This window comes from Aphis gossypii, chromosome X (assembly GCF_020184175.1).
Source record: "Aphis gossypii isolate Hap1 chromosome X, ASM2018417v2, whole genome shotgun sequence".
Classification (NCBI taxonomy): Eukaryota; Metazoa; Arthropoda; class Insecta; order Hemiptera; family Aphididae; genus Aphis; species Aphis gossypii.
Window position 1 is genome coordinate 16,514,542 of NC_065533.1, and position 20,010 is coordinate 16,534,551.

The 20,010-nt window shown below is 28.5% G+C and overlaps 1 protein-coding gene across 3 annotated transcripts in view; it reads left to right on the plus strand.

Moving 5' to 3' along the window:
* LOC114128507 (filamin-A) overlaps nt 1–20,010 on the plus strand; it is a 98,273-nt gene that overhangs the window by 8,389 nt on the left and 69,874 nt on the right. For all 3 annotated transcript variants that reach the window (XM_050206934.1, XM_050206930.1, XM_050206931.1), the window contains exon 2: nt 2,120–2,771. In XM_050206934.1, coding sequence (XP_050062891.1) covers nt 2,399–2,771 — 373 coding nt within the window. In that variant the 5' untranslated portion in view covers nt 2,120–2,398. The remainder of the gene's footprint in view (nt 1–2,119; nt 2,772–20,010) is intronic.

The window sequence follows — 20,010 nt, forward strand, 5'->3', positions numbered from 1 at the left end:
CTACTTAATCTACCTATATTATACAAGCAGACAATGTAATGAAATATACATAGATAATAAAGCATAATATCTGTAGACTGTGGTAAAATATTACAAATACTTTTTACATAAAACACAAACATTCTTTATCGTTTGTATTTATAAGGTCTATTAAAAATATTGTGGATACTATAAGTACAGAAACAACAATCATTTAATTAATTTTGTTTTTCAATAATATGGATATATACATACATAATTACAAACTTATGAGAAAAATAAATATTTATAAAAATTTGACATGAGAAAAATTATCAGAAATGCTTAAGACCCCTTTATTTGTGCTAATGTTATGCAGTGTCGAATCTACGTAATGTGATTGTGAAGTACTAATCTCCCTCGGTTGTTTATATTATATTAGCTGATAAAGTGTCCTATTGGAGCTCAATGTTTAATATTTTTATATACATAATTATAATGGTTTTTATGTCGTAAATCTTTATTTTGGTATATCTTACAACCCAACACACCATAACAATATATATTTACAAATTTATAATATACGTAGCACTAAGGCGAACTGGGAGCCAAACCTTTTATTTTTATAAATGTACTTAAAAAAACGTCGAAACAATAATATTGTTATGACTGTTACGAGAATACCTACGTACAATCTAAACGAAACAAAAAAAAAAAAAAAACTATCAACAACAGCTAGTGCGCATATCCAGGACTAAAATAAAGCAAAAATGTTATATAAAAAAAAATACTACTATTATTATTGTTCAATAATATTTTAGATTCTGAGCTGAGCGATGAATGTACGGATCTTACAATGATTTGTTTTTTTTATTTTGTATGTTCGTATATTTGTTTTATTTCATTTTTTTGTATGTTTGTTGACACTTTTTAGGATATTTATTATATTAGTAATATAATTATTAAAATAAATGTTTGGTATTCTTGTGAAGGATTGTACCTATTTGGTTTAACTGTCTTCTATTTTTTTTCTTTAAATTTCTATAGACAATTTTTGCCATAGTAAAAAGATTAATAATTGAATACAAGGGTTTTTTTTATAAATTGTTAACGACTTATGTACCTAAAAAAGTGTTCTTTAAATCTACAAAAATGTCTCACGAACTTTTAACAATACAAACTTAACAAATTTCGTCATTGCAAAACCTTGAAAATTATTTTGTTGTTAGATAGGTATTTTTAATATTTTTAAATATTTATAAATAAAGTTTAAAAGTTTAATAAAAGGTTCCTCGTAGGTTTAGTTTAGTGGTTCCTCACTGAAATAAAAAAAAAAAAAATTGTTAAATATTTTAAATAAAATATAAAATAAATTAAATTCACCTAATATAATATTAATAGTAACATAAATTACCTTAAGGTTAATATCAATATCATGAAACATAATGTAAAATTAATAACAATATACATAATATAATAGGGTAATAGGCCGTTTTTGTTCTGAATCATTTTTGTTTATTATCATTGAATTAAAATTTAACACATAAATTATGGTGATTTATTCAAAAAATACTTAATAGCAAAGCATTTACCTATTTTTTAATAATTTTGTCGTACATTAAGAAAATAAAAAAAAACAAGTTAGAATAGAGCATAATATTTATAGTTGCATCTAGAGTACGTCACTACGTGCGTTTTCGTGCTGATAGCGTGATTTCGGCATAGGTATTTACTGCCAAGTAGGAAACATATATAAGGAAATAATAGTTTTCGTGTTGAGACAAATTTGTTTCCATAGTCTCCTCTCGGTTTTTTTTCTTATAACGTCTAAGTTTAACACGTATAATATTGCACTCTAAAATCTAAATATTTTTCAAAAATAAACATCCACCGCCGCGGCAGCAGAGAATGCAAAACCCAACGGTCTGTCGAAGCCGGCGTTCGACTGGCTGGCAGCGAAAAAATAAATAAGCCATGTACACGGAACGTCTTTATCATAACGTCATACACATAATACGAACGACACACTCGTCGAAATTTTATTTTTAATTTGATCACAATAAATTTGATACATTCGATCATTGTAACAATATTATGTTTGTACTGTTGTATTTTATTAATCTATTACCTATTTTTATATAAATATTCGATTATATCACAGGTACGTAACCGGCAGAGGGCGCGGATCACGTAGCCCGACGGCGACGACGACGACGTCGACTACTACCACTACCACCACCGACCCGACGTCGAAGAGACCCAGCGACATTCGGTGTCGTTTTTTTCGAATATAATACCTAACCTACCTATACACATTATTGTTTTGCGTGTCTACGTCGAAATCTCGTAATCGTATCGTACACACGCACAGGCGCTCGCGCACGCCCGCACACCTCACACCAACACTAGCGCACGCGCACGCACACAACGCGAAACCGGTATGTCAGCTGTGGCGGCAGTGGCGGCGGCGGCGACCGCGACGGACGATCCGGACGGATACGAAGCCGGCAGTCAGGAGGACGACATGGGAGCCGCCGAACGGGACTTGGCCGAGGACGCGCGCTGGAAGCTCATCCAGCAGAACACGTTTACCCGGTGGGCCAATGAGCACCTGAAGACGGCCGGAAAGGCCATCGGCAATCTGGAAACGGACCTGGGCGACGGTCTGCGGTTGATCGCGCTCATCGAGGTGCTCAGCGGTAAGCGATTGCCCAAGCACAACAAACGGCCGACGTTCCGGTCGCAAAAGCTGGAAAACGTGTCCGTGGCGCTCAAGTTCCTCGACGACGAGAACATAAAGCTGGTTAACATAGGTGAGTGCAGCACTAGAAATAATAATGATAATTATAATATAATAGTACGGGTTAGTACAGGTACTATAGAGTGTAAAATATTCGGCTTTGCCGGACGTCCTGTTTTTTTTTTCGGTACAATAAAAATTGCAGGATTGATTTCTTTAAGTATTAGCGATTTGAATTTTTTTCTGGATTCTGCGCCTGTCGTGTTATAACTATATTATATAATTTGGATAGCATTTTAAGGCAAAGTACAGCGTTTTTTTTTTTGGACACTCTAGGAGTCTAGGACAATGCGTTCCCTCTCATTATTTTTAATATACCTAAATCTATTAAAACATTGTACTAGCATTTAGTGTAAACTAATAAATTTAAAATATTATAAAAAGATCTATTGTTTTCAAAATAGGTATTTGCTGTAGTAGTTTTTAGTTGTTTTTCATCCGTACCAAATAATTTCAATCGCTCTATTATATAATATCTCTAGCGATTACCGAATGTAATCTCTTATACCAGACCTCAAAAAAAAATATAACAGCTAATTAGGCAACTAGAATTAGGTAAATTAGTTATTTAAGTATTAAGTAAGTAATCTGAAAGTTACCTAATCTGTCATTTTTCTATTACTTATTGAGCCTTTGCGTTGGTTTATTTTTCAAGAGCATTATTGTGTTAAAAGACAATTTTTAGGGTATTTTTTTGTATCTAGTGTAATCAAAATTACTAAAATCATTAATTAATACCCTAATGATAATATAATACGTACATAACTACTACGACCGATAGTCGTAAATATTATAATATTATTATTTTGATATATCTATGCTGCATAAGCTAAACATATAGCTACTTTTTTTTTATCGATTTCAATACATCCATTGATCAATATAGAATCTAAAACATGTTAATTGATATGCTAGTATCTTGTATTATAATCTATATAATACAAATGGTCTTGTCAAAAAGGTCCCATGATGTATCAAACATAAAAAGTCTTAAGGTCTGTTTGATACTTATATTCAAGAATTTAAGATTGACATCAACTAATTGCTATCCTTAAAAATAAGGCAAGGATTTTTGTGTAAAAACTAAGGTGTTCCAAGTATTGATTCATGTAAAATTTTAAGATTAAAAATATATATTTCCATTTTCCAATAGTTTATTTTTCATACAAAACTAAATTATTTTTCCAAAAGAAACTTTTAGTAATTATATCGACTTAAAAATTCATTTGTTCATTTTTTTTTTTTTTTTTTAATAAGAATTTAGGTAAAAGATTTTAAATTACCTGTTATTTTTTATATATTTAATTAATATACATACAATTGTTTTCTAATAATTTTTTTTCGATAGTAAAATATAAGTTAGGTAGGTAGACATATTTATTATTTATATAAAAATACACATTTTATTAAAAAAATAAAAAAAAAATACTTTTAATAATTAATAAGACGTATTATAACATCCAAATCTGATAAACACTAAATTAATATTAAATTTATGTAAAAATAAGTTATTCAAATTTTCATTTACAACCTAATGAAACTTATTTTTGCCTATCCAGCATACAATGTACCGTTGACCAGAAAAATATGCAAATGAGCATATTTGTATGAAAGTCCTTGCTCTAATTAATAACATAAGTGAATACACGTAAAAATTTGTTTGTACGCTTGTGTATGTGTTAGATACACGTATATGTTAATCAGTATACTAATCGCACTAGTTATTTTTTTTTTAAATTTGACTTTTATAATTGTCTAAATATCTATTCAGCACGAGGATTTGATATAGGCCAATATTATATTAATGAAATATGTCAGCCGTCAGAGCAGCGAATTACTTTTGAATTATGCAGGTCATTTTAAGGGCGTTTTACAAATCAGTGGTATTAAGCGCTAACTTTTAACTCTTTTAAAATAACCCATCTTTATTTTATATTATGTATTTATATATATATATACGTTTATGTATTTATATTATACAATTATACTTTTTAAATTTATTATCCAAACTCGTGACGTTCATATCCGTGCATGGTTTTGTATTTGCAATACTTTTTAAAAAAAAAACGCGATTATTGATTTTATCAAAAGTTCTAACATTGTTTTAAATCAAATTTCACATTTATATATAATATATATATCACTATACAATGTGGTGTAATATATGTCTTTACTCGTTTTTTAAAATCACACAACCGATATTGATACCCATATTTATAGTGTGATTTTGTTAATTCAAAACAATGGCTATAATAGCAGTGGACATTTTTTGCTTTTTATATGAATATATTATAATATAAAAATTCGTACTATAAAATCTAATTTATGATTATAAAATAATTTTTACTTCTTTTATTGCCATGGTTAGATTCGTTTATGTTGATGATAAAGTAGGTATACTCATATTATTTACAATTAGTGTTTATATAATTTAGGAAAGATGTGCGTATTGACTGTACAAATTATAAAGTATCCCTCAGTCCTGCTCCAAAGGTCTAGACTTTCTTGAAGGTAGTCATAAGCTCACAACTCATAACTAATTGTTTTCTAAATAATTATTTGTTATTTGAACTTAGGCATTTTTAGAAAAGTGATGTATTGATTTGAAGTATTACCAAATTCATATACAAATATAAAACTAGATAGGAATAACGATTGTTTTGTTTTCCAAAACAACTATTCTTAATAATATAAACCATACATTTCAAGCATTTAAACTGTGGTACAAAATTCCCCCTTAGAATTAACGACCAAAACAATATAGTATGTCACTTATATAATCTGTTTTATTATAATTTATAAGCTCCGTATTTTCAGGGCTGAAGGCAAAATTCAAAATGATTAATTTTAAAATACATATTAAGGCGTGTTTATGTTATAGGATTGTAGAAGTTTATACTGAACATATTTAAATACCTATATTATTTTGTGTTTTAGACATAATTAAAATTTTACTTTCGAAGTTTTTTCATTCCTATATAATATATATTATATTATAATGGGTGGTATGCCTATTGGCTATTTTTAAAGGCACTTAAAACACTGCGGGAACAAATCGATAACGAACAGTTATTAAAATTTAGCTTGTAAACCACCGTTATCATATATCACTTATTACATATGATGGTAGTGTATGTAGGTAGTTTACGCCGAGTTTGTTTGTTTTTACAATGTTTTACGACGTCATAAAAAAACCACCCAGTGCACATGCATTGATGTTTATGTTGTACACAATTTCTCGCGACTTGCGGTGTTCTCGTATAGGTTAGGTATACAGCCGATACTACAGCAATACATATTAGTTTTACCAATATTCTACGCTAGGTTAATAAATATTTGCCTTTTTCGTAAAATTGATTGGAGAGAATGTCACGTCGTAAACACCATGATAATAAATAATCATACCAATGCACATTTTCGTAGATATAATAAACGTTGTTATAATTTATAAGCTTATATTATTATGTTTGTTTACACTTTATATTATTCGGCGTGGTATAGGTCGCCGCTCCAAGATTTTCTTTTTTTTTTTATCATTTCTCTGTTGATCACGCTGCCGTATACGTAGGTAGGTACCTACGTCGTAAGTATGAATTTTATTTTACTCGATACTTATACTATCAGTTATCGATTTACAAATAAAAATACTATATTACCTCTTATTATGATTATCGTACCATTACTATAATAATATTATACACTAGAATGCACTAGAATCTCACGTTATTATAACATTGAAATGTATAAAGATAAAATCACAATAATAGTTGTACACATTTAGAACGTTTCGATGTTTAAAATCGTGCATTGTCTAGGTACAAAGTTGGTTACGATTTACACTTTTTTACAGATTGGTACACGGAAATTGCTGTTTTTAAGAATAGGCATGAATGCATGAGATACCTATGTAAAATTGTAAAATACTGTTCATAACATTATAATTTATAATATGGTGCGAATCTTACAATGTTATTATAAAGAGGCAGGTACTCGTCGTTTAATCGGTATCGGCAGGTGCAGGTCGGAAATCTGGCCATCCGAGACGGCAGCGTATCTCGCTCGAAATGTTCGTAAATAACCTAATCTAAACCGATACAATAAGTAGTATATTCATCTTACTAATTTAAACGAAATGTTTGTGATGCTTCTCCACTCTCCATGCTATTATAATATAAAGGTACCACGGCGGCATCGCGCATATTATGCAATAATTCAAAATTATATATACCTATATTTTAGACACAAATAAGGGCATAAGGCACATATTAATATAACATATTATATATCACGCGTTCTTTGAGCTTTTGATTTGTTTTTTTTTTTTTTGGCCGTCTTAAATTCTCATATCGTGTTTAATATTTACATAATAAGCACCACAGCTGCTTATTATCAGCTTGCTGTATGTATTAAATATATACACTATTTTCATTATTTTTACACCCGCAGAATATTATAATATAAGTATATTATTATTTTCTAATTTTAGCTCATTATATTTTTACCCGAATTCCAAATAAAACGTCGCCAACCAGCATTGAATAATTAAAAAGATGTATACACATAAAATACATGCAGACTATAATGCTGCAGTGCCTGAAAGACCGTCCCAGTGTAGGTGGGCGCGATTTGTTATTGCTACTTTTCGTGGTTTTTTTTAAAAAACGGGAATGATCTCATGATTTATACGTTACACAGTTATTACACACATAACTATGACGTATTGCTCGTAGTAATATTTTTATACTTACAACCATATTATTGTTACTTAAATAGTTAAATCTAAAAAAAGACATATAATATTTTCATGCATTATCTAGACTGCGAATCGTTGTAAATTAAAATAATATGTAGTTACTATAGTTGCAGTAGGTTGGTATAGGTACCTACGCTCTTTCTACGGTAAATTATTTTCATATTTAAGTTATATGAGCAGTACCTATGCACTCATAATAGTTAAACCTAGATATTATATTAACATTCAAACAAATTGTCATGATAAAAAAAAAAAAAAACAAAAAAAAATTGTTATTATGATGTCTGCTACTTACATAACCATAGAATATTAGACTATTAACTTATCACGTAAAGTCGTAAAAAGCCAAATTAAATATTTGTATATATATATTATTGTATTTTGTATGTTCATGTAGTACAATAATATTATATTGTAACATTTGTAAAAAGTTTAATTTGTACCGACGATTCTCTTACTATTATACTTATTATTTATTTTTTCGGATTAATTGCCTTCAATGAATTGTTAAAAATTATAAATTTGTCGTCGCCATGACGAATACACTCTCAACATCTAACTGTTGACGTAAATAATGTGTGGAGAGAGGGGGAAATTTATCTGAGTTATTTGCCTAATCTTCAATTATTATCTATGCTGCAATATTATTATTTTGTCTCTATTGTTCTATTTATATGTCCTGTTTTTAAGTCCCTCGGAAAATTTTATCCATATTCTCTCAAGTATTTGAAAATCGTGCTGACTTTGCATTACACACTATACAAAGTAGGTAGGCGCAGGTACTATTTAATAACAATAACAGTCAATAGATATAGTTGTATAACACTGAATCATCCTGTATATCAAACATCGTATAATCATAATCTAATACCGATTGCTTAATTCAATCATTGTTCCTGGAGTCATAAACTCATAACACAAATACTGAAATACTTATAAGCGTTTAATTACGTATTTCCAACCATTTTTATTTTATTCGTACTGCTATTAACCACAAAATATTGGACATCCGTGAACGTGACAAATTTTTTAACAACTATTGTTAAGTTTATTTAACTATAATCGGAATTTGCACTATCGTCAGTAATAATAAACATACTAGCAATTGACAGTATATTATGCACGTCACCTATTATATTTAATTATCGACTATTCGCATTGGTTTTAAACATTTAAGCTAGGTTCTTAGAAAAAAACTTTCGTTTTTATTTTTATTGTTTCAACGCATACCTGCTAGACTCATAAATCATAAATCCGTCATAAGTATAAAGGTATTTATAGATTTAAAGTAATGAAAAGTGAAATTGTATATCATCTAATACAAGAGTTTCAAATTATCTATCTATATTTTATTCTTTGGTTTTTAAACATGATTTTTGGTCTTCAAGAGCTCAAATTTTAATCCATCCAATAATTGTAAATAGATTTAAAACTTAAGTTAGCCATTAATTCACGAATAAAATATTTCATAGTACAAGCTTTAGAGGTATAGATATATTAAATTGTTAGACTATATAACTACATACCTATATTAGGTATAATGAAGATTTATTTAGAAATTACACAACTTGTGGTTGAGTGATTATTTCAACTCGCCCATGGCACACCTTAAATGTACATTTATTTAATTTTTTATTATATTTCTTCGATGTTATAATATTAATATAACTATTATATTATAACAAACAAGTTACAAGTTTGTATTCCGAGACCCGTGTGTGTTTTTGTATTTCAATTTCAATTTTAACTTGGTGCTGTTAATATTAATTAATAATTATTAATAATATCGCCAAATATTTTGCAATGAATTTTGATTTTGATTTCATTTTAATCGATTTATTTTACGTTTTCTAAGGTTATTACCATGAAGTTATAATGAATAGATAAGTATAGTATGGATAATTAGTGGATAAATAGTGGAATTATTAAGATACTGTTTTTGCGGCGTTTAGTATACTTACATAGACTATCGAGGCTCGAAGTACATACACCAAGTACGTTTGTAAATCTCTCGGTATTATTCACATTTTTTTTTTTTTTTTTTGTTCGCAATTACGTTCGTCTCTTCGTCTTTATATAACACGTGCGTTCGTGTTTCTTTACACTTTAAAAGATTACGGGTTTTGTTCACAAACCATTTCAATATGATATTGGATTATTATTCCAACAAATTATTTTTGTACAATGTGTCTACCACTCCTACAATACTATACAGTATACACGCCTTTATACAGAAATACACCATAACAATCTCGGTAACAAATAATAATTTTCATAAGATTAATTTTGTAATGCATTGTCATAAATAATTTAGAACAATTCATTTTTAAGGTACGAGAAAGTAAAAATAGTGATATTATTTATATATTTTATTTACATACGTACATTATAATAAAAATGCGTGTTACATATGATTGTATGACTAAGAGTTAAATATTTTGGAACACAATCAAAATATACAAACGATAAAATTGTAAACGAAACTTGAGATATTTTCGTACTTACTAGTATTTATAGTTAAATTTAAGCAGATCGACTATATCTAGTACGTTATAATATAATCTATATTTTATAAGAGTGGAGGGGGGGGGACGCGAGGAAAATATAAAATTCTGTAAGAAAAATCATGTTTTTCGTACCTTAAACCATAACAATTTTCCTATAAATACGTTTTAAATGATATTTTGATTTTAAAATTTAAATATTTTTTTTATGTAAAACCCTGAATTTTTGGATTAATATAAGATTTATGTATTTAATATAAGCACCACGGAAATAGATACAGAATAAATACTTAGATACTTATAAATACTTAGAACAGGCTAATGATGAGTATATTAAAATCGAGGATAATACAATTATAAATAGATTCGCATTTATTTGGATTGGAATTATGATTGGATTATGATGGATGTGTAATTTGTAATTGGACATAAATCATAAATCCACGGGTTTATCATTGCTTTGGCATCCGTTATTGAATAGCAATAGTGTATAAGGTACCTATATAAATATATTTAAAACATATTTTTCTTATATTGAATTTTAAAAAAGTTGCTTGTGGTGGTTATCATTATTCTTATTATACGATGTACCTACCTAATACCTAATTATATTATTTATCATCAAACAGCGTTGTATCAGATATTTAGCGTACTGATTTATTTATTGTAAAAAAAACCCCACTAATTACCAATTTATTAATATAGAACCAAGTGTTTTTATATGCATTTACAAACAAATAATGCGGAGGGGTTAGGTAATGTCACGTTGTTCAGTATTTGTTCCCTTGTTGCATATGATACAGTATGTTAGTATAACATAATATAATGTATAGGTATAGAGCATTATAATGAATCTACCGATTAACGAATAAAATGTATAATATGCTTAATATATTTATGTGAAAACTATTAACCCGTGACCACCTGTACTGCTATAATCGCAGAGCAGAAATGTGATAGAATGTGTGTGTGAGAGAGCGAGTGTATCGGAAATACGAAACCCGACTTTTTATTCGTTATGGTTCACCGCAGTTTGCTGGTGGTTCACAAACATATATACATATACAAGTACATACTACATATATATATATATATTTTTAAAATCTAAAATAAGACGTCCTTAGTTTATTTTTCATCTATGTCAACTGATAATATGATAAATCGTACAATTTAATTTCACTATAACGCGGCACGTAGTATGTATTATATTACTATAAATGTGAGTCAATAAAATTTATTATCGTAAATTTGTCGCTAAGTATGATTTGTTGTCATCAATGAATTAAAATCTTTTGGAGTGTCACTATAAATATTCAATATGTAATTATTATTAAATTTCAGTACTCCGAAAGTAATCGTTTTTCAATATGGTCATAATATTTGCAAAGTTGTGCGATGGAAAAAAGTGCATGCACTCATTGCACTCGTATCGATGTTGACAAATGGTGCGAGACATAATTTTGCGCATACAATTGTATTTATACGTTTTATTGTAGTATACTAGTATGATCGTCAAGAAGTAGCTGTTTCAATTTAATCATCATTCTCATAACGACAATGTTGATGAGTAAATATAACAAAACATTATACTATACGAATATTGATCAGTTTTTAGTTATTATTTCTCCACCAGTCAGACTCGCATTATATTGGTATGCGCTTAACGGACTTTTAATGTCATCCAAATACCGCAGACGGGCGTAGTCCCTAAATAATAATATACAACCTAATGCAGTTTAGGTACTTTTCATCAAAACAATTCGTTTTGTCGTATAACGTTTATACAATACTAATACCACATTCCAGACATTACACATACGTTTATATTTTACTATATTTTGTCCTAAAATTCGCCATCTCAGTAGTTTTATATTTTAGCATTTATCTACATAAATTCATACTGAAAAAGCAATGTTTAAATTGCGAAATTTAGTAAGAGATTTCGCTTCGTTACAACGTTAAATTTATATTGCATTTTTTTTCATCCTTTTGTCTAATAATGATTTAGAATCTATACGATTAAGAAACGTTTTTATCAAACACAAATGTTTTCTTACAATTTGTTTTTTGGATCATTTGGTAACCAGTTGTTTAGATATTGACGATTATTGTCATGTTTTATTCTATTCGTTTATATCATTATCAGATACATTTCGGTCGGATTTCTGTAGGGTTGCAATAACCTCACGCGACATTATAAAACATTATTATAATACTACAGTAGTATGAGTATATAGCTGATGCGCTGGTAGGTATAAACAATAAAATGATAACGTATTATTAAATAGTCGGAACGCATTTTATGGAATCGCTTATTAAAAAAAAAAAATTTCTTTGGTCATATTTGCTACAGGTCAACGCACCTAACAGCTTTTTTTTCTTCAATTTTTCGTCTGTCGTCTACTGCTGAGTGCTGGCCGACTATTTCGCTCTAAGCCAAATTATTATCATATTATTATGTTTGGAGGTTACCTACCTACCTATATTATTGCCGGCCGGAATATTTTTCTATTTCGTTTTCCTCCGCGCCCCGTAACCCGAGCAAAACAAAACAACTAATCGTTTCCATTGTATACAGTTTCGTCGCGAGACAATCTATCACGCGTGTGTACTGATTGTGGAAGGGGAGGGGGAGGAGGGAGAAGAAAGTTTCTAGATAATTAGACGCACGCGTATACTACATATTATACACTTGTATTATTGTGTGTTTTTAAAACGTCATGGGCAACAGGTATATTATGTCCTTTAGTACTTATATATTATTGTGATTGTTAGGATGTTTTGGCTTTCAAGATTAAAAAAAAAAAAAAAAACAATAAAAGTACATATAAATAAAACACCAAAATTCATTAGAATTTTCAAAAAGCAAGATTTAAGTAATACAAAAAATTTTAAAGAGTGAATATAAAACTAAACGTTTTTGACCTTTCAAATAGATAAGTTGTTATTTAAGTATCGTTTTTCGTGTAACGGTGTATTATAATAATATTTTATACTATTATGTCGTGAGCTCAAGATAATGTTCGTTCTGTCGCGTGGGTGGCAGTAAGTGTGTAATTTTATAATTGGAAAATCGAGCAGTCCTCACCATAATATTAGCATCGTGAGCAACGCGCTTTGGAATTTAAAATGCCATTTTAATATTCAGATGAACTGAAAAAATATCTGGCGGGGATGCCTATAATAAACATAGGATATGATATTTATCACTGAAAAGTGAATGTATATCATATTACTGTTGTAAAGGATTCGAGAGCAACAATGAACCATCTTTTTTAAAAAACGATTTGGATTATGATTTGAGTTTAGTAAACTTGTTTAAATTTTTTGGCAGTCTTTGTTGTAACCCCAAGGTAGTGATACTGATGATACAAATCAACATATTAGAAATGCAACTTGAATATATCATCATAACATAATTTAATTACACTAATATAATAACCAAAGGTAATATCGACTCAACTCTAGGATTATTAATTTACGATTAAAAAACCGAAACCATATTGTACTGGAAACATAAATAATTAACCGAAATATATGTATAATGTATATAATATGTATATCATAATTGTTTTTCGATACACTGAATGAAAAAAAAAGTAAAAATAATTAACTCTATTATCTAGTAAAAATATAAAAATATGATCGAATTTTCACGAATAATATTTCATTTCAATGATAAACCCACACATCTGCTTTTTAGAACGAATCAAATCAAATACTATGACAAAAATATATACCCACATAATATTATTATAATATTTGGGTTCACAGCGGTTATTATTACATTTTTATTTTAATAGTTTCTACTATCATTAAAATCCAAGAAATTATTATAGATCCCAAAAAATATCTTTTTTTGATAATTTAGACACACTTTTATTTATCCATTTATCTGAGTCTTAAATTTCTAGAAAAAAAGGTATGTACTATTCAATGATATAGTAGTATTATAGTTACTATACTAACGTTAACAGACTATATACTACCAATGTACTTCTTGTTTACTTCCATATATCTTAACTAGTTTTAATTAGGAACTCGATATATTTTAATATTATTGCTTCATTAATTCTATATAATTTAAATCCTCGAAATAAGTAATAGTTAATCTTTTAAGTTTGGTCCAAATAAATAGTAATTTCAATATAATACTTTGCTTTTTATATTGTACCTTTATATAATAATTAAACTTGAAACATAAAATAATTTATAGAAAAATCACCTAGATCTTTGTAACGACTTTGATTATATTATTCAATGGTAATTTTGCGTCTAAGTACATTTGCTTCACTGGCCTATCTATATTAATAACTTATTTTACTGAAATATAATTTTCACTATTGATGCAATATATTTTTTATTATAATAACTATGTAGTGTACGACTACACAATTCATAATAATTTCAAATTTATCAATGTATAATATTACAAGTGTGAATGAACCCGTACTATATAATTTATAATTAAAAATAACTACATCAACAATTATTTTAGAGTGTAATCAGTATAATATTAATAATAATAATAATAATGAAACATTTAAGTGTTATTATACGGACTGATTCATCAAATAATATGCTAATCCTCTTTTACTATTTCAATAAAATAGGTTATTCAAAATGTGATTGGTATGAATGGTATTAGTAAATATACTTTAAAGCTATATTTTCACATTAGTAGTACAAAAATATCTGTAGAATTTGAAAATATGATATTTTAAGTACATTTAATTATTCCAAAGATCATAATTTGAATGTATTAATATATTAATTATAGAATGAAAAATGGGAGTGATTATAAATACTTGGCGAATTATTCTGTTATCTGTTAGGTAGTTTAGTTTTTAAAATCTAAATTTTTTCCTTGCAAAATGTATCTATGATTTAATTGTAATTTAATAGCTCGTTTAAATAATTTTTAATGGATATTATTTACAATATTAATTTAATAAGTCTTTTTAGCATCAAAAAATATAAATAATTCTTAATTCGTTAGATACAAAAAAAAAATCTGTTTCTATTAAATTATTCGGTACCGGAGTTATGTATATTTTTATAAAGATATTTGATATCTAAATTAAAATCTAATTTAGACCTAACCTAACCTAGCAAGCATTTGTAAGTAATTTTTGATATGTTTAACTTGTTATTTCTTAAATTTGGAGACTAAAAATTACTAATTAGTGCATGCTAGTGATATAGTGAAAAACAAATCCAATTATATAAAATTCTTATGAGAGCAATTAAACTTTCGTATGGTCATCAAGTTGAGTTACGTCTTCGTAGTAGTTCAGTAGGTATCATTAACTCTTGTCAATTGATGTTATAACAGACCATTTAATACTTCCCTAAGTAGTGTTGTAATTACTTTCTTTTAAAATCATATCATCTCTTTCTACCTCACAATTAACTTAAAATTACGTTTGGACGGTACTTCAGCTACATCATGGTTTGAGACAATTTTTTTGTGATAAATATAACAATAATAAGTATAATATATTTTTTTATCATAATGTTATTATGTAAAGTTAAGTATGTATATTGTATACAAATTTACTTCCGTGATATAACCTAACTGGTGGTGGTTGTACACTATGTTATAGATATTTCTTTCAGTACCCTTTGTGTAACAAAAATATTTATTATGAATTATATCTTTAATAAATACTCAAGTTATATTTGACTTAGTTTATTGACTGAAATAAACCACTGACACCAAAGTTCATGACTTTTGAATACTATTTATATGTAAAAATAAACCTTATACGTATTTATAGTTAATGATAATGTAATATGACGTATAACCTTCATGAGTTATATCTTTTACTCCGTCTTTATTCGTTTTAAAAATGTTCATTTTCTTATATTAAAAATCGTGACAATCAACTTTAGCTGTTGAATAACTTTTTGTAACTGTGGACATTGAAATTGTCTGATAATGAAAAACATTGATTTAACACTACACGGAATTTATATTTATTATAATATAACATTATTATTTTAGACCAAATACCTACTTAAGATAATAAACAAGTATTGTTCAAAATATCTACAATGTAATTTTTTTATTGCCACATTGTAAAGAAATATAAGTAGGTACTTCAACCTAGACATGTGTTAAATGATTATATGATAAATGTAGATTATTTACTATAAAATCAATATACTTACATTAAGATCTCGTTAATATGAACACAGGCTAATCTGAAAGACGCGGTAACTTGAGCGGTCTTGAAAAATGGTCGCATCGCTATATTAATACACACACGCTTAGACGTTTGTCTAAGATTTCTAAAGCATTTTATCATCATATAAAAACTAGGTAGTGTTAAAAAAAAAAAAAATTCAATGTTACATAATATGTTATGTATATATTAGCTATCTGTATATACATATTATAATTTTTATACGAATTAATACAGTATGTATATAGATAAAAATAAAAGTTTAAAAATTTAAATTACAAAAAAAATTGATTTTTTTTTTGCCATAGGTAATTCGAATGAACTATTTCTCCAATCTCGTCGGATTAACAAAACTCTATTGTACTTATATAACTTTTGTTTTTAATTTAATTTGATCTTTTTGAAAAAATAAACTGTGTGGTGGAAATTTTAAGGTGTTGTTAAATTTTTTTATTCATTTTTTCATTGTTTTTAAGGATAAATAATAATAACTAATATAAAAGAATAAATCGTAAAGTAGAAATACTCATTCGAATTTTGTTAATTTTCTTCGATTCTTAGTTATTAATGTGCAATTTGAAGTTGTAAAACATGTTTCGTTCAACGATGACAAAATTGAAAATATTAGAGATTTAGGATTAAACGGGAATGGTACTTAATGCTCGGATGAGAGCGAAAGTGAATACCATGACCTTGTAGCATCCAAAGAATCGGGCCGCTAGAATATTGTAGTACAATTTTATGACATAATTATTCGCATAATGTCTCGCTGACCTCGAGAATTTTTCCATTTCGATGTGCTCAGTCGTCTGCGTGTACACTAATCGATGTATATAATATAAAATATTATATAAATGTACTTCGTCTATTACATTTTCGGCATTTCAACTCGTTAGTCGCGTGAACATAGACTTATTATTATATTATTGTACAATAAGTATATTGTTTGTATTTCAAGTCACACGCACTCCGCATTAATGCATTATACACATAATAAAATATCTGCACTACACACTCAGAGAGTTCACGAAAACAACACTTGTGACGGGAGGGGTGGTAACTAGAAGGGAAACTGCAACTATAAAATATAGTATTTTTTTTCTACATCTCGGCCGTGTGAAATTGCTATTGCCTATATATTATACGACACACGAATAAAGGAATACCTATATCTATACACGTGATATTAAATTATTGTGCAGATCACACCGTGGTTGGGTCGGTGTCGATTTTTTTTTCCATTTCACTTCGATGACTGACCGGTCCGGCCGAGGTAAATGTGTAATAGATACGCGTGTGTACGGACCAAAAATGGCAATCGTTGCGTATGATGTATTAGATCTACACTGTTCCTGGTAAACGCGACAAGAACGTCGTGGTCGTTATTGATGAATTTTGCCTCGTCTGTATTTTTGTAATTATACCTGGTTATTATCTATATAGACCGTAATATTTATGCGACACGTATCACCAGCGCGTGGCGACGCTGTTGCATTGTCCTTCGGCGGTCATGTCCCAGATTTAAAGTTTTGGCGGATATGGTGGATATGAACGGTAGTATAGACCTATATACTCAAATTTTCCACGGAGGTCGAGATTTGAGACTTAACTGAGCCTGGTACATTTTCGAGGTTCGGAATTGCTTGGCTGAGATCGCCCTTGTATATTTTCTTATAGATTTAGGTACATAACAACATGCAGAAACACGACAAAATTATTGCTGTGGTGGATCGATTCCTTACAATGGTATAATATTATGATACCTAAAGCCGAGTCAAGCGTTGAGCTTATATGCGCTATGAGGAGAAAATTTTCTAGACAAACGGTTAAAGATTATTTCCGTCCAAAATTATCCACAGTTAATAATCAACCGATGCATAGAATAGGTTTTGTCTGAGTAATCTAAATTTGATTTTGCGTCTCATCAGAAGTGCTACTACATAATATAAATATTAGATCAAAATTGTGTTTTTGTTTTTTGTTCTGTGACCTTAAATTTTAAGCTGTAATTTGTTAACTGCTCGTTTTATTTATTATGTAAAGTTTTCTCCAAGTTTGCTACGTAAGAAATGATAAAATGGATAGACATGATCTTTATAATTTTAATAAAATAGTATGTTCCTTTTGCACATCACACTATTAATAATTAATTACGGAAAGTCATCCAAGTGGTCAATACAGGGTTGATGATTTTGGAACACTTTGACGTATAATAATATTTAAACTATATATTATTTATTCGGGGCTGTTAGCTTATAAATGATTATTTGTACAACATTTTATATACTTAATAATAAACAAGAAGTTTTATACTAAAATAATCATATAACAATAAAATAAAATGTATACGCGATACTGCGATAAGTATATACATCATTAAACTGTATAATATTAAATTATTGTTATAAATATGACAGTTCCTACTGTATCTATTTAACTACAAATTATTATATTAATCATTCTAATACTAGATAATATTTTCATATTGAGACATACACAAAATATTTGCCGAATCATTGTATGTTAAAATCGGTTTTAAAAAACTATAGTGCAGTTAATACACATTGACGGCGATTAGAATATTGTTACGATGTATATTTTTCTACAAACAATCAAGCTTAATCATTTATTTAAAATTGGTCAGTTTTTTTCTTTAAAATATATTTTCACGATTATTATGCAACAATAGTTAGGTATTATAATATTATGCATGTATTCTCTTTTACGTGTACGAATGGTTTTTAATATAGTATATACCTAATATAATGTATAATACTTTGAAATATACTTAGGATTTAGCTTCACACGTCTTGAGAAATAGTGTTCTGTATAATAATAATTCTAAATGTTTTCCAAGTAGGTATAGTAGTAGTTTGGATTCAAGCTAAAAAACGTACTCGAAAATCGACATTGCCGTCCGTTTCCGTTCTAATTGCCGGACACGACTAGCCGAGCTCACCAAGCCATACTGCCCCTCTCCTCCCCTTTTCGGCGGACAATGTAGTCACCACAGCGTTTATAGTCTCAACCGGATTCGTTTTCGTATCGTATATTATTATAAGCGTCGAGACGCCGAGGTAGGTATATATAATATGCTAATGCCGTGTTGTAGAAACTATTGCACCGCCGTCGTCGATTTTTTTTCTCGAACATATTAGCTCAGACTGGCGGTGCTAACCATCATGTATCGCGAAAAAACAGAAAAGAAATCGCATTGTAATTTTTATTATATATTTTATATCATTATTTGATTGCTCGCGAAAAGAAATTGGTGTGCGCTTGCACATATTCTCGATCATCCTGTTTCTCATTTTTTACCATCTTGGAATTTGGGTCAGAATATCACAACCTGTACCTACATATTATATTATAGTCTTATCACCGCCGTCGACATTTTTTATAACCACTCGATAAATGCATCTCAATGTGAATATTAATATCTTTATATTATGTATTTACTTGTCTATTATATAAAGTTAAACGCGGATGCGCGTCATCGTAAACGATCGATCTCGTCAAAAGTTATGATGTGTATTACGAGTGAGCAATTCTATTTAGTGCTTCTAACACACCGTGACGGTTCTGTTACGTTTTAAAACCCATACATATTAATATAAATGAATTAATAGATTTTATTCATTTAATATTAGTTGAATACATTTTTCTTTTTATGAGCTATCTGCAATATTATAATAATAAATACCTAGTAAATATTAATATCGGTAATTATGAAAACCTATCGATTAGACCGTTTGGAAGACAGACAGACAGCCGTGGAGATGTCTGGTGTTTAACTACAATATATTA